The sequence below is a fragment of the Pteropus alecto genome, unplaced genomic scaffold (assembly GCF_000325575.1).
Source record: "Pteropus alecto unplaced genomic scaffold, ASM32557v1 scaffold40, whole genome shotgun sequence".
Lineage (NCBI taxonomy): Eukaryota > Metazoa > Chordata > Mammalia > Chiroptera > Pteropodidae > Pteropus > Pteropus alecto.
In genome coordinates, this window is record NW_006431919.1 from 19,854,807 (window position 1) to 19,875,742 (window position 20,936).

At 44.0% G+C, this 20,936-nt stretch overlaps 1 protein-coding gene, 1 long non-coding RNA gene and 2 pseudogenes across 2 annotated transcripts; 2 read left to right on the top strand and 2 right to left on the bottom strand.

The window, feature by feature from the left end:
- Nucleotides 1-5,121: 5,121 nt before the first annotated feature.
- Nucleotides 5,122-5,241, bottom strand: LOC112475304 (annotated as a pseudogene).
- Nucleotides 5,242-8,825: 3,584 nt separating this feature from the next.
- On the bottom strand, nt 8,826-20,930 carry LOC112475244. Its single transcript, XR_003044650.1, has 3 exons — nt 20,690-20,930; nt 15,910-15,972; nt 8,826-8,934 (listed from the first exon to the last, which is right to left on the bottom strand). It is a non-coding gene; the product is annotated as an uncharacterized LOC112475244 (long non-coding RNA).
- On the top strand, nt 8,890-11,929 carry OCM2 (oncomodulin 2). The gene is made up of 4 exons (XM_006906541.3): nt 8,890-8,950; nt 9,542-9,674; nt 10,125-10,234; nt 11,646-11,929. The coding sequence occupies exons 1-4, from the start codon at nt 8,890-8,892 to the stop codon at nt 11,669-11,671; spliced, it is 330 nt and encodes a 109-aa protein (XP_006906603.1). The 3' UTR covers nt 11,672-11,929.
- LOC112475280 lies at nt 13,500-13,618 on the top strand (annotated as a pseudogene).
- Nucleotides 20,931-20,936: the final 6 nt, after the last annotated feature.

Consider the following 20,936-nt stretch of genomic DNA (forward strand, 5'->3'; position numbering starts at 1 on the left):
GTTTTTCTTGGGGGAATAATTGCGAATCATTAGTAAAGGCTCAACTCCCTTAAAAAGCAAAACCAGCAAGAAAATTCACCGCGTCCCGGTTTTCTAGACAGCATCCTCCAAGATCGCACCCAGGTGCTTAATAATTTAGCCTTTTGGGCAAAGTTCTCATTAGAATAGGTCGAAACATGAATAATTCAGTCATTGCGAATCATACTGCTCAGTTGTGCTGACACTGGCCAAAAAACACCTTAAGCACTTACAAAGAGACTCAAGGTGACTAGCTCAGGTGACTGGGTCATGATGACACCAAATTTGGTTAATGGGAATCCCAGGTCATGTCCAATGGTATCAAACTACAGACAGTGCCTGTCACATTTCACGGGTCGTTGAAGACTGAAATGTCTCCTGCAAGTAAAAATTCCTGCAGGAAATCGGGCTCTGCGTCTCTATCTTTCTCTCTCTCTTACTTCCCCAGATCACTCTTTCACGCCTCAAACCCCAACATACCTTCCTTCTCAGCAGCTGACCTTGCTTCCTTCTTAACTGAGAAAACAGAAACTGTCAGAAGAGAGCCTTTCGTGCCCCAGACCCCGTTGGCTCATTATCAGCATCGCAACCTACATACTCTGCCTTCTCGCCTTATCTATAAGATGAACTAGCCATGTCCTTTCTAAGTCAGCTCCTTCATTTGTCACTGGACCCCATCCCCCCGTCAAGGACAGGACTCCACTTAATCGCCCCTCCTTCTCCTTCGTCATCCGTTTTTCATTGCCTAATAAATATTTCTCATCGGCCTACAAACATGTGATTGATCCTATCTTTAAAACTAATTATCAGTATGGATGGCAAATGAGCTGTCTTAGTCCGTTTAGGCTGCTGTAACGAACTGGCAGGCTTAAACACAACAGACATTGCTTTCTCATAAGGCTGAGAAGTCCAAGGTCAAGTTTCCGGCAGACTCAGTATCTGGTGAGGCCCAAGACCCACTTCCTGGTCAGAAACAGCCAGCTTCTGCTGTGTCCTCACATGGCTGAAGCAGGTGAAGGGGCTCTCGGGGGTCTCTTTTACAAGGGCACTAATCTCATCCACGAGGGCTCCATCCTCATGACTAATCAGCTCCCAAAGGCCCCCACCTCCACATACCATCACATTCTGGGTTAGGTTTCAACATATGAATTTGGGTGGGTGGGGGGACACAAACCTTCTATCTATAGGATAAGCACATGAAAAAATGCTTAAATCATTAGCCACTAGGGAAATGCAGATTCAAACCTCAACCAGATGCCACTGCACACCAATGAGAATGTCCCAAATTAAGAAGACTGAGCGTGCCAAGTGTCGGTGAGGGTGGGAAAGAACCAGAACTATCAGTCCCTGCTGATGTGCTGCCTAAGTGCCGGGCGGCTCTCCTGGGCTCTTCTCCCATTGCTTTTTTCAACAGGTTCCCTCCTGAATTTAATATTCTTCGGGCAACAGGTTGGCAGTGTCTTCAAACGTTACAACTACCACGTGACCCAGCTATCGCACCCCAGCTCCCTCCACCGGAGAACTGGGATTCCCAAGGCGCACCCTCCCTCCCACTCTGTTAAAAACAGCCACCCCCGCCTGTCGCGGCCCCCTCTGCCAGCAGCGGGGAGCCGCCCCCCGCACTCCCACGTTTGAGGACTTCTTGCCAAGAAGTTCTTGAGCATTTTTTACCAAAAACTTGTGATTTTTTTTCCATCTGACCAACTCTGTGGTTTATTTGATCAATTTGTTGATTTTTGACCAAGGGCAAAAAATATATATATATATATATATTAGGAGAGCCCCAAACTGCTCGGGCACATATGAAATGTTAGAGGAGAACAGAAACAAAATGCTTTCGAAGGCTGATTTTTTCATGAACGAGAAATGTGAGCATCGCCTTCTCCACTTACTGTGGGCTGGAGGTGACATTTAATGGAGACTAAGTGAGTTAATTAAGGAGAAATCGCAACTAAACCCAACGCAGGTAGAGAGGCCTGCAGCTCTTGCTCTGGGGCACCCCATTCTCTGTCTGCTCTTCCCTGTGACACAGGTGTGTTGGGGGAGTCTCCTGGGACTGGGCAGGCATCCCCCCAAGAATCAGACCCCTGAGAAAACCATTCAATAAGACAACTTCAAAGAAGGGGCACCGTCATCCAAAAGTTCTAGAGACCTCATACGTCAGAGCCAGATCCAAATCCAGGAGACCGTTGCAAAGCCTCAGGAATCGCCCCCGATCTTACCCTAGACACAGCCTCGAATCGAGAGACGATCAAAAGACTCGGGAGCCCACCCTCGCTCTGACTTTCCCAGCTGTCTGCCCTTGGGGAATTTCCCCAAACTCTTAAGACATCAGTTTTTTTATTCATTGATTATTTTTTTATAATAATAAATTATTATGGAATGCCTATACATGCCTGGCATTGGAAATAAAAAAGTTATTACTGATTGGCTAATTAAATATTACATAGAAATAATAAATATGAGTGTAATACATTATAGAACCCTTGAGTTCTCATTGTATAGATGTAAAATAATAGAAAAAAATATGTATGTACCTACACGCACACACACACATATATCCGTCCCTGGTTCTTGGCACAGAGCTCTTAACACCATTGGAATTTCCTGAGTGATAAGAGTCTTTTGTTTTAATGGGGTGACCCCATGTGGGCTCCTGGATGGTTCCTGGATGGGAGCTGGTCTCCAGAAAGACCAAGCCCTGATAGAAGCTTGGAACGTTCAGCCCCATCCCCCATCCTCCAGAGAGAGGCGAGGAGCTGGAATGGAGTCACGGACTGATCGTGCTTACATGAGGAGGCCTCCATAAATCCTCAGAAGTACCTTCAGAGAGGTTCTGGGTGGGTTAGCACGTGTAGGTGCCGAGCGAGGGCATGGAAGCTTGGTGCCCCTTGCCTTACGCACCTCTTCCATCTGGGTGTTCATCTCTATCCTTTATCATATCCTTTTATAATAAGCTGGTAAACAGTAAGGTAAACAGTTTCCCTGAGTTCTGTGAGCTACTCTAGCAAATTAATGGACCCCAAGGAGTGGGTCGTGAGAACCTTCTATTTAGAGCTGGTTGGTCAGAAGCACAGGTGACAAACTGGACTTGTGATTGGTGTCTGAAGTAGGGGTGCAGTCTCATGGGACTGAACTCTTATGCTGTGGGATCTGACACTATCCCCAGGTGGACAGTGTCAGAATTGAACTGAACTGTAGGGTGCCAAGCTGGTGCTGCACAGAATTGCTTGTTGTGGGGAAATCCCCCCCTCCCCTGACAGACAAAAGCACATCTGGAGTCAGAAGTGTTGTGAATGTGGCAGTGGTGACAGAGGGGTAAAGGAGAACTGTGTGTTGGGCACAATGCCAGGCGCTCCACGTGGATCACTTGTCAATGACCCTACAGAGTAGGTTCTGTTATTATTATCTTCACTTTAAAAGGGGGAAGTTGAGGCTTTCAGCAAGAGACCTGCTCAAGTTCATTCATTCCACAGCGTATTTACTGAATATTTACAAGGTGACAAGGAAGGTGTAAGTGGAAGACTGAATATAAAAATGTACGATGGCCAAAGCATATGTAAAAACAGAACTCTGACCCACTATCTGCAGCAAGCAGACCAGGAAGCCAGCTTACTCTCTACAAATTAGACTTGTGGGAAGCCAGTTCCTGTGTCTGACAAATAATCCAGGAAGCCAAACAATAACCCCAATGACAATTGGCCAAAAATGGTGGGACTTAATTATTAACTGGCAGCTTCTCTCATTTTTGTCCTGCTTCCAACTTGGGACCAAGCCAAATATGCTCCCCTAACCAATGACATAAGATGTCCTGCTTCTAGTGAGCCGCCTCCAACTTTTCCAGGCCACCAATCAGGGCCCATCTGAAGCCACTCCTTGTTTCCACTCCAAAGCTTTCCCACCCCTCTGCCAGCCTCGGAGTCTGCCAAGCACAAGTGATGGTGGGCCACTTCCTTGCTATGCGAGGCTCTAATAAATAGCCTTTACCTTTCTTATTAGGTTGGTCTTCATGTATGCCCACACTGGACGCTGGGGATACAGAGTTGAGCAAACACAGACCCTGAACCTGCCATCGTGGCTCTTACTGTCTAGGGCAGAGACACTACTCAGCAGTCACAGCAAGGGGGACCATGCAGCTGTGATTTGGTACAAGAGAGGAGCACGGAGGTTCAACCACCTGTGAAGTGGGGGTCTGACCCAGTCTGGGAGTCAGGAAAGGCTTCCTGGAAGAAGGGGTGCCTGAGGAGGGATGTAAAGGCTGCGTGCGAGACTCCTAAGGCAAGAGGAAGGAGAAGAGTGTTCCAGGCAAAGGAAACAGTACAAGGGGCCATCGCTGGAGGAAGCGGGGGAGGATGGTGTGAGATGAGGCTGGAGAAGCCCACACGTCACGCCGGGCCTCCAAGGCCACGGGGAGGACTTTTGTCTTTAATCTAGGAATAAGTGGAAGCCAGTGTCGAACATGGGGTTGAGGGTGGGAGGAGTGGGGAGCCATATTCTTGGAGTTAGGCTTGAACTGTGTCCCCCAAAAGATATACTCAAGCCTTAACTCCTAGTATCTCAAAATGTGTCCATATCTGGAAATAGGGTTATTGCAAATCTAATTAGTTAAGATGAGGTCGTACTGGAGTAGGGCGAATACTTAATCCAATATGACTGGTGTCCTTATTAGAAGAAGACACGAAAGGAATGAACTTGGCCATGCGACGACAAAGTCAGAGAATGGAGGGATGCAGCTACGAGCCAAGGAACACCAAGGATTGCGGGCGAGCATCAGAGCTAGAAGAGGGAAGGGAGGACTCTCCCCCTAGAGCCCTCAGAGGGAGCCTTGAAACACCTCGATTTCAGGCTTCTGGCCTCCAAAACTTGAGACAATAGATTTCTGTTGTTTTCAGCCACTCAATCTGTGGTACTTTGTTATGGCAGCTCTCGGAAACTAACACACTTGGGTTTTATTCATTTATCTATCTATCTATCTATCTATCTATCTATCTATCTATCTATCTATCTATCTATCTATTTTTAGGTAAGGCAACCCTTGGTTGACCTCACAGATTGCAAGGACCTTGTCAGCTTACAATCCCTCATTCATTTTTTTATTTTTTACGCCTACAGCACCTGGTCTTCCTAGGTGGTCTCCCATCCCAAGTACTAACCAGGCCCGACGCTGCTTAGCTTCCGAAATCAGACAGGATCGGGCTTATTCAGGGTGGCACGGCCATAGCACACTTGGGTTTTAAAAAGAGCCACCCAGCTAGGTTGGAGGGGAGTCCATGTGGATGAGGGTTGGCCGGTAGGAATGCACTAGTTCTTCCCAAAAGAGATGACGGTGGCTTGGGCTAGTGGTGGTGACAGCGGGGCGTGGAGAGAAGATGAAGCTGAGAAATGTTTAGGAGGTCACATCTATTGAGAAAGTATGGAAGTGGCATATACGTTGAAAAGTGGGCCTCAGACATGTGCAAGAGATTTGAACACGGCAGCCCAGGTGGGCACAGGCAGTGATGACACCAGAGACAAGCCAGTGAGTCAGGAGATGGGTCAGGCCAGCATAGGTGGAGAGATGTCACAGAGCTACGTGATCGCCAGGTGATGAGTGTGGGGGCTCCGGGAGGAGGAAGTCTGTGGATTAAGAAGTCCTCTGGAGGTTTGGATTGGAACAGGTGATTGACTGGGAACAGCATCGAACACCTGGGAGTCCAGGGCCACTGGCAGTAGCAAAGCCCAAAAGCACAGTCGGTCTTCCCCCACCGCAGACATTGCTAGCTGATCCCAGTGTCCACTCCGTCCACTCCGGGAAGCCCCTACCAATCGAGCGGAATGGATCCACAGAATGAAATCCTGCAATCTCAGGACATGGGTGGGATTTAACAGGTGACTCTGTGAACTTCTGGACGTTTGTACATCTGCAGTTGGTCCCTTGATCTTTAGAAGAATGGTTGGAAGGTTACCAGCAGACACTTGCATTACTCCTATTTCCTACAAGAGGAGATGGGTCTGGAGTCTCACGCCGGTAAAAGACAGAGCTGGGCTCTAGTTAAAACCTTCTACTTCCAACTCTTCCTTCTACTCCTCCTTGGGAGTACTTGTGAATTTATTGTGGTAAAATACACATAACATAAAAATTACCATCTTAAGCATGTTTAAGTGTACCATTCAGTGTCACTAAGTACAGTCAGACTGTTGTACAACCAGTCACCATCATCCATCTCCAGAACTTTTTATCTTCCCCAAACTGAAACTCTGTCCCGATTAAACCCTGACTCCCCATCCCCTTCCCTCAGCCCCTGGCACCCACCCTTCTACTTCCTAGCTCTGTGAATTAGTCTACTCTAAGTGCCTCATATTAGTGGAATCGCACGTTATTTACCCTTTTGCGTGAATCAACATTTTCACCGCAGATTGCAATAGTGGAATTCAAGTCATCATCTTAGCTGCCTTGTTGATTCAGATGACATGTTTACTGTGTTTCTGTTGTCTTTATTTTCTATCAGAAAAATGGCATAAAAATCTAGAGTGTCTTGGTTTAACCCATATGCTATTTGCATTTAAGTGGGCAGATTTTTAAAAAAAAAATTTTTTTTTTTATCTCTATGGACAATTGGAAACCCTTCCACAAAAAGAAAGGACTCAGTTTCTATGAGAATGTAATGTCAGAAACCTAACTCCAAACTCTTGAGACATTTTCAGAAACTGTCTTTTATGAGCTGGGCAAGTTGATGCTGGCTGGTAATCCCATTTGCAAGTTCTTTTTACTGTTTTTATGTATCCACTCATTGGATAATTACTGAGCCCTTAATTAGGTCAGGCACCATGCTAGGAATTGGGGCACATAATGTGGGAAGACAGGCTGGGGCTGGTTTGGGGTTCAGTAATTTAAGAAATGCGGTAGGTGTTGCTGAGACAAACTTTGCGTTGATGACATTAAAGTACAAGCCAAGGTAGAGGTAGGGGACTATATTTGGGGCAAACTGAAGATGACTGTCCAGACTGTATCACCTAGGGAAGACTCTGAGGCCCCTCTAGAGCTCCTGAATTGTCTACTTCAAAGCCACTGAATATTTCTGATTGCAACATGGGATTAGTCTTTGACTTTTAAAAACTTGAATTTGGCATTTAAAAAAAAAAAAAAAGGAAACTGACATATGCTACATGTGGATGAACCTTGAGGAAATTATGCTAGGTGAAATATACCATTCACAAGAGGACAAAAAACTGCGTGACTCCATTTATAAGAGATATCTAATGCAGTCAGCTCAAAGAGACAGACAGTGGTCGCCAGTGGCTTGGTGGAGGGAGAACGGGGCGTTCTTATTCAATGGGTATGGCGTTCAGTTTTGCAAGGTGAAAAAGTTCTAGAGAGCTGTCGTGGAACTCTGTGCATATAGCGGATGCTACTATACTGTAGTATACTTCAAAATGGCCAAGATTGTAAATTTTGTTATGTGTTTTTAACCACCGTTTTAAAAAATAGAGTCTAGCACAGCCCTGGGCATACAGGGGACTCAGCAAATGTCTGCTCACAGCAGAAACACATCTTGAGGTCTCCAGTCCCGGCCTCATATGTTTTCTGCAAATTTTAGCTACGGGATTGGGAATCGTTGGTTCTATGTCCCCTTGTTGTCTTTTTAGTGTGTGCAACTTAAGATATAGCTGGAAAATATCAAAGTCAAGGCTCCTTTGGAAAGTCATCTACCCAGTGCCGTCGTTTGCTGGACAAGTCCTGTGTGTCCATCTGACACAATGACTTTGAGTCTCAACTCTGGACTGAGGTCAGCCTCACGTATCCACAGTTTCAGAGGGTGACAATAGACCTGCCTCAAGTGGCGGCCACTAACATCTGGGGTGCCCTTTCCAGTTTACGGAGCACCCTCATACGTGTTTGCCTCGTTTCGGCCACTGTCTCCTCCTTACCAGTTCCCTAGTATCTTCTCTCTGCTTCGCCAGAGGGGTTCACTTGCAGAACTGAAACCTTAGTTAAGGTTGGTTGAGGTTTGTTTTTAAAAATTGGCTGTTCCTACCCACATTCCCTTGAGATATAAATAGAAAAAAAAAAAAAAGGTTTCATTGGTGAGGCAAGACATTTGAGCTATGTCCACTTGATCCTTGAAAAGGAAATCTAAGAGGTTCTTACTATCACTTTTTCGATCCTATATAAGGTAGGTCAGTAAGGCAGCAAAACCACATCCGTTTTTTTGCTCCTTCAACTTTTTCCTGATTCTTCTTGGGGAAAAATCTAAAACGGTGAGTAGCTGGTGGACCTACCAGACCCCAGACTCTTCTTTTCTGCATGCATTCGTATTAGGCTGGCACATGCTGTGCTCAGATTTCTCTTTTTCCATGGAGTTGACACCTGGAAGGATTTTGATCTCTGGGAGATGGGCTTTTCATGTCTCTGATTCCCATCCTTCAGGACAAAAGGCATCTCTCCCACAGGTCTCCATGCAGCCCAAGCTCTATTCTTTCCCACGTGGAATTTGCAACATTGTTTCTTTGGCTGATATATGAGAATGCTATGGCAATTGTAACGTGGTTTACTTCTGAATGGTTTGTAGGTGCTTAAATATGTGACCAATTAGGTAATTATAATTCTAAATAAGAAAACAGAATCAAATCGTTCTGTAGGTTGTACTTTTTATTTCATCTTTGGGGTATATTCAGGAGAGGGCATCGAGACAAAGGGGGGGTGGGATCTTTTCAGTATTGGGTTTTTATTTGGATATTCTGTCCAGTCAATGAAGACCACACTTATCAAATTTTTAAAAATTATCAACAAATATACAGTTTCAGCGGGACAAAGAGAGTGGACTCCTCCCAGACGTGCATGTTCCAACTTGCCATTTACCAAATGTCATTTGTCCTGCGAATAGGTGGAGAATGAGCATCACAGACGTCCTTAGTGCTGATGACATTGCAGCAGCCCTGCAGGAGTGCCAAGGTAAAGGGCACATGAGGCAGGGGTGGGTTTTTCTCATGTGTTCGTACTTCCAGCAAAGCCACAAAAATTGAAATGTGAACTTTGCTGAAAATTCATGGGATCAAGGAATAAAACTGTTATTAATTAACTAAAATTACAGGCATATGAGATCTGAGCATATGATTCCATTTCTGCGAGGCGAAAGAAACGACGTGAAAAAAGAAATCAGTGGAAGCCCCGTAGCCCGTCTGAGTCCCGTGACCGCACTTCCCCTCACCAGTTAGACCAGTGATGCTGCAGTCTTAGATACAGAGCCTGTACAATTGGCAGGGGAGGCGCAGAGGAGCGGAGGAGGGAGAAGGGGAGCTGGGCAAGTCGAGTGGGAAGGGAAAGCTGAGGAAGGGTGTGGGGATAGGAGATGACACGCGAAGCCATCCTGTCTTGGCTTTCACGGTCCTCTTTATCTTTAAAAACAAATTTTTTTTAAATAGAGCATAACTGTAGCTCAATGATATTATGAAAAGTATTTCCAATAAACTATGTTTTCAGCACCTTGGCCCAAATATGGAATGTGACCCAATGAGCATCAGGATAACCCATTCTCTGTTTCAGACCCAGATACTTTTGAACCCCAAAAATTCTTCCAGACATCCGGCCTCTCCAAGATGTCGGCCAGTCAGGTGAAGGATGTTTTTCGGTTCATAGACAACGACCAGAGTGGATATCTGGATGAAGAAGAGCTTAAGTAAGCTTTATCCTAAGTGTGTCTCGCACTCCGACCTTGCTAGTGGGCTGGGGTGCAGTAGAGGCCAGTTTGCTCAGTATTTTTTCAATAGCCAGCCTTGATGCTGGTAATTTGGCAGAGCCCCAGGAAAGGGAAGAATACAAGTCAGCTGGCCACACTCAGATCCATGCGAAGCACTAACCATGAGCACCTAAGACTACAGGTGCAAAAATTCAACAATTTTAGGGCTTTTCTTTGGCAAATGGACTTACCGACAAAACTATGAAATATACTTTCAAACACGAAATGCCCACCATTAGTTTCTACAGTGAAGGAAACCTTTGCTGACTAAGACCTTGACTGATTATTGCAATTGCTGGGAACACAATTTGCTTCAAGAGAAAAAAGAAAGGGTAGGTGAGGAAAAGCATGGTCTTTCAGAAATTTCCCTCGATCTTGACTGTCCTGTAGGTTTTTCCTCCAGAAGTTTGAGAGTGGTGCTAGAGAACTCACCGAGTCAGAAACCAAGTCTCTGATGGCGGCTGCGGATAATGATGGAGACGGAAAAATTGGGGCTGATGGTATGTCCGCACCTGTACGCAGCACAAAAGACGAGCTCAGGGGGTATCCGGGGGTGTGAGAGCAGAAAGATGTGGGTTAAAATCCCCATTTATTAACCTCGCTGAGCCTCAGTGTTCCCATCTATAAAATGGGACAAAAGTGGTGGTACAGATGCTATGTGTAAAGATTTGGGCATAATACCTAGGGATGTGCCACAGGAGCTGGTCCAGCCGGTCACTGTCTGTGAACCAGCAAATGTCCCTCACCTAACTAAGGGACAAGCTAGTAATCTGGTCAATTACTTGCAAGACAGCCTCATGCTCTCTGAAAACAGCGTAAGGCATTCTTGCCATGGTATCTGAGCCCCTTGAGGACTGACATCCTCAAGCGTGTCTCACACTAAAATCTATTGACTTGAGCAGGAAAGCCTCTTAGTTTTCAAGGGTTTAAACGAATATGTTTTATTGGATGTTTGCTCACCAACTGGACAACATTAGACAGGGAAAACTTAAATCAATTCAACTCCATTATGGAGTCTTCCTTGTGCAGAGCCCAATATTTAAATTTTAGCATAATTGCATGGCCGTAGAATTATTTTCATCTGATTTTGTCATGTGGCTTACATGCTTTTTAGCTGCTTTGTACATGCCAACTCAGGAGCACTTATGCATGGTCCTTTCGGTGGAGTTAATTTGAAATTAAAAACTGCTACTTTAGATCCTTATTTTAAAGACCTAATCAAAATGATACCACTGTAACTTACTACATGGGAGTTAATACAGCTTCTATAAATAGCTCAGAAAAATAGGTAAGGAAAGATTGATTTGTTTAAACCTGACTATGGAAGACAAACAGGCAAAGCTTGCTACTAAATATAAAGTAAACCCCAATTTTTCAATTCCCATCTGTAGCATCCACATAGTATTATTATTGTTGTCTTTTAGTAATACAAACTTTAGGGGTAAGGATTGGGGTCCAATAGGGAAAAGTTAGTTCGAAGTCTTACCCTGTTAAACGTTACTAAAAATGCAAAACGTAGCTATAGACTTGAAGAAGGAAACCTCCCATTTCTGTCTTAAATTAAGAAGCCAAACGGTTGAAAGGTCACAGATTATGATCAGCCATTGCACCAAGTTCATGGGTTGCCAGGCAGAAATGGCTGGGTTGACACATTCTCACACGAGAGGTGTAACTGCAGAGCTAAAGGTGTTTGTTGGATTACGCAGGGAGATGAAGCGCTGTAGACCATCTGGACTTGCAGTGAGTGTCACTCACATTTTTCTTCACTTCGTGCCCTGGGAGGGGGCCATACCCATCATCTCACAATCTGCCTCGTTTCCTTTCCTCTTCAGAACTCTCACTGGCCGTAGGGTGTCTGTAAAGTACCGTAAAGCATCTCCACTGACCCCGTTCTCACCTCTTCTGTTCCAGAATTCCAGGAAATGGTACATTCTTAAAGACCATGGGCTATGACATAGACACGATCAGCTGGAAGGCCTCCAGAGCCCCAGGAACGGGAAACCCCACTTCCTCCTCCCCCTAATTTATTTATTAATTTCCCCCTGAAACGTTTCTGTGACTTGCTCATTGTTTTAGTGAGGTAATAAGACAGTCATTCAATACTTTCTGGTGGTGGGTATGCCCCAGTGACTCTCATTAGGCCCTCAGCAGACAATGCCTTTAAAAATTATCCAATAAAGACACATTTCTCATCATCTGTTAATGTGTGGGTGTGGTCTTTTTTTTTTTTTTTCTCAGCAAGGGCAATGGATGAAAGCAATTTGGGGACTTTCAGAAAGATGTCTGGTCCTATCAAGCATTAAGCAAGCAACGTGCATGAGCTAACAGGAAAATAGTCGGGAAAAAAGTCCCAAAGAAGTGGCATTGTCAGGCTAGGATTTTCACAGGGATTTATCCGAGTCTGAAGTTAACAGGAAACGATTTTAGCCAGAATAGAATCACTCCCGCTTATGCGTTTTCTGCTACCAGGTGTTAGATTTCCTTAAGAGATTTAAGTAAAGGCCAATAGTACAAGACAGCAAGGGCGTGAGGCTACAGTGCACTGTGACACACAGACCGTTTTCAAGCTTTTTTTCCCTCTCTTAGAAAAACAAGCTATCAGAGGCTCTGTCTGCTCTGACCCAGCCCCCTGCCCCCGCCCTCTCCCCTTTCTCCACCACTATTTTCCTGGCTCTTATTCGATACCACCGAGCTAATTACACTGAGACTTGTCTTAACATCTGAGGCGAGCCTCAAGCCTGGGGGTCCTGTTACAGGGTTTTCGTGAGGGTGCATTGATCCCAAGCCAGGAAATTCTCATTAGGCTGACTTCCAGGTGGCAGGTAAAAGGTGTTCATGGCTGACCACGGGGGTTCTGAGGACTCCTGGGAGGAACTGAGGCATTTTCCTGAGTGCTCAATCAAAAACTCACACTTTTTACCCCAACGCGCAAGCCCACAAGGCGCTGGGCTCTCCTGATTCCTGCCATCACGCGAGGTCACCTAGCAACTTTGAACTCTTGGTTTTTGAAGGGTCACATTAGAGTAGCTTTTCAAAGTGTGAAGCACAGACTAGAAGGGGGCCTCAAGGTGACTTCGGTGGGAAGGAATCAACATTTTTTATTTTAATAACTGTGTGTTTGATGTGTCAGGAAAAAATGAAGCACAAACACGTGATTTCAGTATCATTGCTTTAGAATGAAACTAAAGGGAGTATTAGACATTTGAAAGTGTAGCAATTTGAAGAAGATAAGTAGTAATATTCGAGATGGTATTAGGAGGGACAAAACCACATAGGTAGTTTTCAAATGAGTCAAAATGGGGAAATAGAGCTTGAAAATGAAGGACTCTCTGTGGAGGGCCAAAGACTGGAACTGTGTCACTTTGTGGCGGTCTCGCTTGTCCCTTCTCCCTGCACGTGCGCGCCCTACCATCCTCACCCCCCAGACTTCCGGCAGGAGTCACGCTAGTTCCTTCCCAATGCTAGCTCCCCTTGGTGTGTGGAAATGTCGCCCAGACGCACTTGCGACTCCCCCGAGGTGCAGGCAGCAAGAGCGCCTTCCTGGCCACTGCCGGCCTGGACTCTTCAAGCAACCCACGTGCTGCCTTCACCCCACCACGCGTGGATACGCTGATCCTGCCGTTATTTTCATTCTGCCCCTTTGTCCTCCCCAGCAAGGGAGCCCTCTATAACTCCGCGACCTGGCCCTCTTTCCATGGGGTTCTGGCCACCACATGCCTTGGAGAAACAATATGAATGATGATGCTTTAAAAATAATGGTCGTGCGTTTACGGTCATGCCACCCTGAACGTGCCCGATCCCGTCTGATCTTGGAAGCTGAGCAGGGTCGGGTCTGGTTAGTACTTGGATGGGAGACTCCCTAGAAAGATCAGGTGTTGTAGGCATAAAATAAATAAATAAATAAAAATAATGGTCGCGAGCTTTTAACTGACTAAGCCATCCAACACCCATTGGAGCAGCAAAGGCAACCTCGCCCTAAACGAGGCAAAGATCGTCGGTTTCTCTTCTCTGTCCCTCAGGAGGGCTTCCGTACAGGAATAATGACTGGCAGGGTTACATGGAGGACCCAGGGGACACCGTATCATTGGGTCATCCTGACTGTTTTAGGGAAAACGCTCAGAGGACAGATGCATACAGAGGATAAATTGCCACAAATTTTCTATAGATAGAATGATGGTCGGTTATTCATGAATTTTGTTCATTCTACTGTTTCAAAAGTATAATTCAAATTATTTTTTGCCCATTTCAAATATAGCAATTTTTAATCCTCCCAACCCAGTTTTAGGAACTCAGTTTCAGAGTCTCTGTCAACAGGTAAGAAGTAGCCATGAAAAGGAGTATCTCTCTGTATTTAACACTCAAAAAGCATCAGGTGGTATGCTTAAATGAAACAATAATCTTGCTTTCACTCACATCGATTTTTAATTATGTTGTAAGGATTTGCGTGTTTGTGGTGCTGTGCGGGGAGTATTCCACTTCTGAAAGCAGGTAACGAAAGCTCTGGGCATTGTGTGATTACATTTGTTAGTTAGCACTGGGTTTTGGGGGGTTATTTTTCTAAGTTTAAATATTGCAAAAACATTAGCATTTCCAAATCTTTGGCGAAGTACGACTTGAAAAAACAAATGTTTTCAAAAACTACTTGAGTTTAGTCATTATATAAATTTCATACCAAGCAAGAAATTCATTTTTAAATGGGTCCTATTCAACGTGTACCTCTCAGGAAAAAAGAGTAAACGGATATATAGCAAAATATAACAGTCGTTATCTCCAGCTGGTAAGTTTATAGAACAATAAGATAAGACTGAAGCCTTTCTAAAAGCAACGCAGTGACCACAGGAAATTAAAAACACTGATGTAGAATTTACGCAGTTATTGTCATGAAGCCAAGGAACGATAAATTCTGATTTTAAAAAACTTTCATACAAAGGATGTACCCACACTCAAATTAATGAAAACCCTGCGTACTACTCTGCTCCTGAAATTTCTACTCACATTTTGGACTCGACTGTAATTTTATATACTGAGCAAAAATTTTAAATATAACATAACCAGTCGAATCAAAGCTAGAAAACCCCTAAGTGAAATTCCAACAATCCAGAAAAGGAACTGACAAGCATCTAAACAACTTTATTTTCCTGGTTATTTTCTCTGTTTACCTAATTTGCAGAGCATCACCCACCTGTTCCCAGCAGTGAGATGATGTAGTCTGACTTTAAAATGAGGGCCTAGATGGCATCATGGGTGACAGAGCTGAAAACCCTGGTGTCTGTTATTTTGCCTAATCGCTTATAAAATAGGGAGCAACCGTGACTTTAATTTAAACTATTTTTACTTTCTCCGCATTTCAGCTCATAGTTTGGTTGAGAGCTTTATAATTTAATGGAATATGATCTCAAAGCCAGCTTCATGAATGTGTTAAGTGTTGAAAGTTAAAAGGATGATTAAAATACTTCAAATTTTATTTGGTATTTTGCTTCAGCATAGCACATTATGAAATATTTATATGATTCATTTGAATGTATAGGTTTTCAGTTCTTTCCAGCTCAATAAAAACTGTAGCAAAACAGTGAAAATTTCTGAAACACTTGTCTAGTTGTTCAGGTTTACAAGCTCCATAGTTAATTCTGTGAAATGACTGCCGTTTAATTTTGTGTAACGAGTACTCAGGAATCCAATTTCAAGCAAAAACCTATCTTATATCTCTTGTGCTAACGTTAAGGGATGGTATTACCTTGCAAACACTCAAGAAGACAGATGAAATTGAATCACCAGGATCGTTTCCACCGGGCCTGTTAATTTATTCACTGGAAAGACTATTCATTTACATAATGTTTTAACTGCTTTCAAAAAGTCACTTTTTTGGTAGGGAGTGGATTTTGACGTCATTTTCACAGGCCTTCTACAACAAATATACATGGATTCACACCTTATTTTTAAATTATAAAGTATTTGAGAATACACAGTGACATAAACACCTGCGTACCTATCACCTCGCTTTATCGAATCTTGGCATGAACTGTCTCGAGGCTTAGGAATATGTCGACCTGCTTAGGCTGTAAGTACTCAGTTAGCGTGGGCCACAGGAACCATTTTGCCTGAGATCTGGAGGGTGGAGATGAAGCAGCAGCCACAGTGTGAATGTTCTGGAGGTCGGTGTGAGGTGGTCACTTACCTGCTGGCTCCCCTCCTCGGTGTGGGGTCCTCCTTCAGTTCCCAGTTCCAGGTGTGTTTCCTTCTGTGACAGAGGACACCAGCTTTACTTGGAGACCCCCCATTATCAGAATAGGGGCAGCGGGAGACTGACATGAATTCCAGTCTGTCCTCATGGGTTCCAGCTTGTCCTTCACTATCCTGTTTACATCCACCTTCCCTTCCTGCCTGCCTGCTCTGCAGACTTCAAGCTTCAGCATTGGATGAAGGCAACAGCCTTATAGAGACTGTTGAACTACCTCTCACAAGTGCACACCTGTAATATATACAGATATATGTGACTACATATTAATGGTTAAATTATACAATACCTATAATTAACATCTAAAAATTACATTATATGTAATGTACACATATATGGATATATTTTTTCTAGTGGCTCTTGTTCTCCAACTGAACACTGACTTACAGAACTTCCTTCGGATTTTTCATTTTTTAAGAAAAAGAATCGTATGTTTTGTAGTTTTTGAAGATCCTTTACAGGTGACCCTAGCAGGAGATGGAGATCAAGGACAATTTTAATTGCGGGAGAGAGCGATACCCTTGGGATGCGGGTCACCTCTGAATGAAAGAGTCTGAGCTCTAGATCGACAGAGAAGAGATTGACTACTTGATTCACAGGCCTGTTATTTCTGCTAACACAGTGAGATGGAGAGGTCCTTTGTACAGATGGCCTCAGAAGTGTTTATCACACTCACACCTCTACCCAGCAGCTTCTTCTTGGAGCTCAGTCCTGAGCTGAGTACAGGGAGGAAAGAACTCGCTAGAACGTCGGGTTGGCCTGTGACATAGCTGTGCAGGCATGCAGCAGACAGAGCTCTGAAAGAGGAAAGCCGACCTCTAAAGTCTGTTTCTCCACCCCCCTCAACCCGTTCCAAACCTCCATAACTTGTCCACTGACACATACATACTGTGTCCTTTGAGGCAGGTGCTGTGCTAGACAATGGGAGCATCGATGACTCCAATTGTCCTGTCATTCGGATGCTCGCTTTTCTTGTTAGCAGGAAGACAGATAAAGGTGAGGACGTGTCCGGAAAGTCTGTACTCTTTTACTAACTTATCCCTTTTTTCCCTCACCCCCTCCCTCGAGCCCCTAATGACCACTATTTTACTGTTTCTATGAGTTTGATTTTTTTTTTTTTAAAGATTCCACATTAGGTATTTGTCTTTCTTTGTCTGGCTTATTTCACTCAGCAGAATGCCAGGTTCATCCATGTTGTCGCAAAACAGGATTTCTTTCTTTCTCATGGCTGAATAATATTCTACGCATACATACATACATTTTGTTTATTCATTCATCTGTTGATGGACCCCTTAGGTTGTTTCTATACCTTGGCTATTGTGAATAATGCTTCAGTGAACACGGGAGCACAGATACCTCTTCTAGATAATGATTTTAGTTCCTTTATATATATAACCAGAAGTGGAATTGCTGGATCGCGTGGTAGTTCTCCTTTTAATTTTTTGAGGAACCTCCATACTATTTTTCATAGCAGCTGCACCGATTTACATTCCCACCAACAGTACATTAGAATTCTCTTTTCTCCACATCCTGGCCAGCATTTGTTATCTCTCGTCTTTTTGAAAATAGACCTAAAAGGTGTGAGGTGATATCTCATTGTGGTTTTAATTTGCATTTCCCTGATGAGTAGTGATGTTGAGTATCTTTTCATGCACCTGTTGGCCACTCACATATGTTCTTTAGAAAAATGTCTACTCTGATCCTTTATACGTTTTTTAATTATTGGGTTATTCGGGGGTTTTTTCCTATCGTTTGTATGAGTTCCTTGATATTTTGGATATTAACCCCTTTTACCAGATGTGTGGCTTGCAAATATTTTCTATTCCATAGGTTGACATTTCATTTTGTTGATTGTTTCCTTTGCTGTGCAGAAGCTTTTTAGTTTATTTTTTTATTTTGTTGTTTTCGCTTTTGGTATCTAATCCAAAAAAATCATTGCCAAGACCAATGTCAAAGAGCTCACCCCATTTTCTTCTAGGAGTTTTATGGTTTCAGCTTTTATGTTCAAGTCTTTAATCTATTTTGAGTTGATTTTTGCATAGGGTACAAATAGAAATCCAGTTTCATTCTTGTGTATGTGGCCATCCAGATTTCCCAACACCACTTACTGGAGAGAATATCCTTTCCCCATTGTATATTCTTGGCTCCTTCGTCATAAATTAATTGACCATATGTGCATGGGTTTATTTCTGGGCTCTCTATTCTGTTCCAATGATCTGTGTGTCTGTTTTTATGCCAGTGCCATACTGTTGGAATTACCATAGCTTTGTAATCGTTTGAAATCAGGGAGCTTGATGTCTCCAGCTATGGTCTTCTTTCTCAAGGCTGTTTCGGCTATTTGGGATACTTTGTGGTTCCATATGAATTTTAGGATTTTTTTCTGTACTTATATAAATTGCCATTGGAATTTTGATAAAGATTGCACTGAATCTATAGATCGCTTTAAGTACTATGGACATTTTAACAATATTACATCTTCCAAACCATGAACACAGAATATCTTTCCATTTATTTGTGTCTTCTTCAATTTCTTCCATCGATGTTTTATAGTTTTCAGTGCACAGATCTTTCACCTCTTTGGTTAAATTTATTCCTAAGTATTTCATTCTTTTTGATGCGAATGTAAATGGGATTATTTTCTTAATTTCTCTTTCTCATAGGTTCGGTTACTGTAAAAAAAAACCTGATTTTTGAATATCGATACTGCATCCTGCAACTTTACTGAATTCATTTATTAGTTCTAGGAGGTTTTTGGTGGATTCTTCAAGGTTCTATATGTAAGATCATGTTACCTCCAAATGGAGACAATTTAATTCTTCCTTAAGGACTTGGATGCCTTTTATTTCTTTTTCTTGCCTAATTGTTCTGGCTAGGATTTCAGTACTATGTTGAATAAAAGTGGCTAAAAGTAACTAGTCTTTTTCAATTGATCTTAGATGAAAAGCTTTCAGTCTTTCACTGACTATGATGTCAGCCGTGGGTTTGTCATATATGACCTTTATTATGTTGATGTATATTACTTCTATACCTAGTGTTTTTACCATGAAAGAACATTAAATTTCGTCAAACACTTTTTCTCCATCTATTGAGATGATCATATGATTTTTATCCTTCATTTTGTTAATGCGGTATATCACATATATTGGTTTGTACATATTGGGAATGTCAAGAGCAAGCAACGATAGAAATCATCTGTTAAATAATGATTCCATGCTGACCACTATATGTTCAATTCACAGTCCCATTTAATTCCTACAGTGAAATCTCTTTGAAAACATTTACTATTATCATTTTACAAACAAGAGATAGAGACTGGGGAAAGGCTAGGTAATCAATCCAAGATCTCACACCTAGTGAGTGATTGAGCTAGGATAAGTACCCAGATCTGTCTCATGTCCAAATTCTAACACTGCCTCCTTAAACGTGAAGATTCATTCTACTAGGTTGGATAAGAGGTCCTGTTTCTAAACTTAATCTGTGACAGAGGAGTGTTGGCCCCCCAAGGGAAAAAAAATCTACCAAGAAGGGCTCCTGGGGACTTATTGGACCAAATTTAAAAACAGAGCCTAGAAGCCATTAGCAGACTAAATCAGGGCCTCTTACATAAGCCACACTTCAGGTAGAAGCCTGCATTGAACTGCCTGTCTGGGTCTGAGCCCAACTCATACAAAAGTTCCTGGCATCCTATTTCAACCAACAGGACTGAGACTTTCCTGTCTAATTGGAGCTGCACAGCTATATTAGCACCTTCACTGACCAATCAAGGAGCCTCCATCCTAACCAATCAGGATAGTGCTTTTTGGACCAATCAAACTGAGTATTTGAAGTCCCCCTGTGCATGAGAATGAATCAATCAGGCACCAGGGGCAGGGACTTCTCTCTATGCAAGTCAGCTTCTCTCTAGCTCAAGGAATGCACTTGCTTTACCCACTGAAGGTTGTGTTTTCAGGCTGGAGGTATACCAGCTAAGCGGTTCTTGCTGGCTCAGAACAAAACAGAGGTCTCACCACCCTGGCGTGGAGCAGAGCAGAGCTGTCTCATGGGCCAAGCGGCAACACTGGGCTGCTTCACACCGGGGGTGCCTGTGCCACAGCCGTGCTGTATCACAACTGAGTTGTTTACGCCGAATAAAGTCTTCTTCACTGTACCCCAAATTGAGGATTCCTACTGGCACTGAATTAGCGCCAATAACTGTCTGTTGACAAGAGACACCCTAAACCAAGGTCCTCTTGAGTTCGGCCAGTCGGCTGGACGGAATTGAACTCCAAAGAGCAGAAGTAACGGGCCATTCCCACCGCGAGAAAGGGTGATGCCCTGTGCGCCAAAGCCCAGGATTGGGCCAGGGCGCCGCCCACCCTCCCAACCCCCAAGGCCAGTGCCTTCAGATCTGCTGTAACCTGTCTCTCTGGAACCAGCGGAATTGAGGTAAGTGCAAAGTCATGTCGGTTTGGTTGGATCCCAGTGATCAAACAGGGATCAAAACAAAGAAAAACAAAAAAAAAAAAACAAAAAACCACTTTAAATGCCCGGAGGGACCCCGTGGGTGATGAAGCTGGGCAAACCGCCCGCCGTATGCGGTCTGCCCCTAAGCGTGTTTCTTCAACGCAGGGGCTTTCTTTGTGCCTTCACACTCCCGCGTACAAAAGAACTACGCTCCATCCATTTTTCTTTAAACGAACAGCCTTCTCCTGGGCGCAAACAACAACAAAAGAAATTTTACCTTCACTTTACTTCATATGAGAAACACCTGCCAGAAAACCACCCAGGCGAGCGCGCCAGAAGGGGACGCCGGGCGGCCGCTTCTTCTTCCGGGTTGGCGGCGATCACTTCCGGAGCGACCGCTGGCCAGGCGGAAGTGCGGTGTGCGGTGTGCCGGCGGCGGCTGTCTCGCGACCCGCAGAAGGAGGCTCCCGAGGTGGGGCGGGGGGGCCGGGCCGGGATGGCGGCGGCGGCGGCGGCCGGGGCGG

What these genes read in the sequence shown, in the direction of transcription:
- OCM2 (XM_006906541.3), top strand. Translation starts at nt 8,890, where the DNA reads ATGAGCATCACAGACGTCCTTAGTGCTGATGACATTGCAGCAGCCCTG. An exon ending in AGCCCTGCAGGAGTGCCAAG is followed by an intron (nt 8,951 to 9,541) that starts GTAAAGGGCACA and finishes TCTCTGTTTCAG; the next exon opens with ACCCAGATACTTTTGAACCC. An exon ending in CTGGATGAAGAAGAGCTTAA is followed by an intron (nt 9,675 to 10,124) that starts GTAAGCTTTATC and finishes ACTGTCCTGTAG; the next exon opens with GTTTTTCCTCCAGAAGTTTG.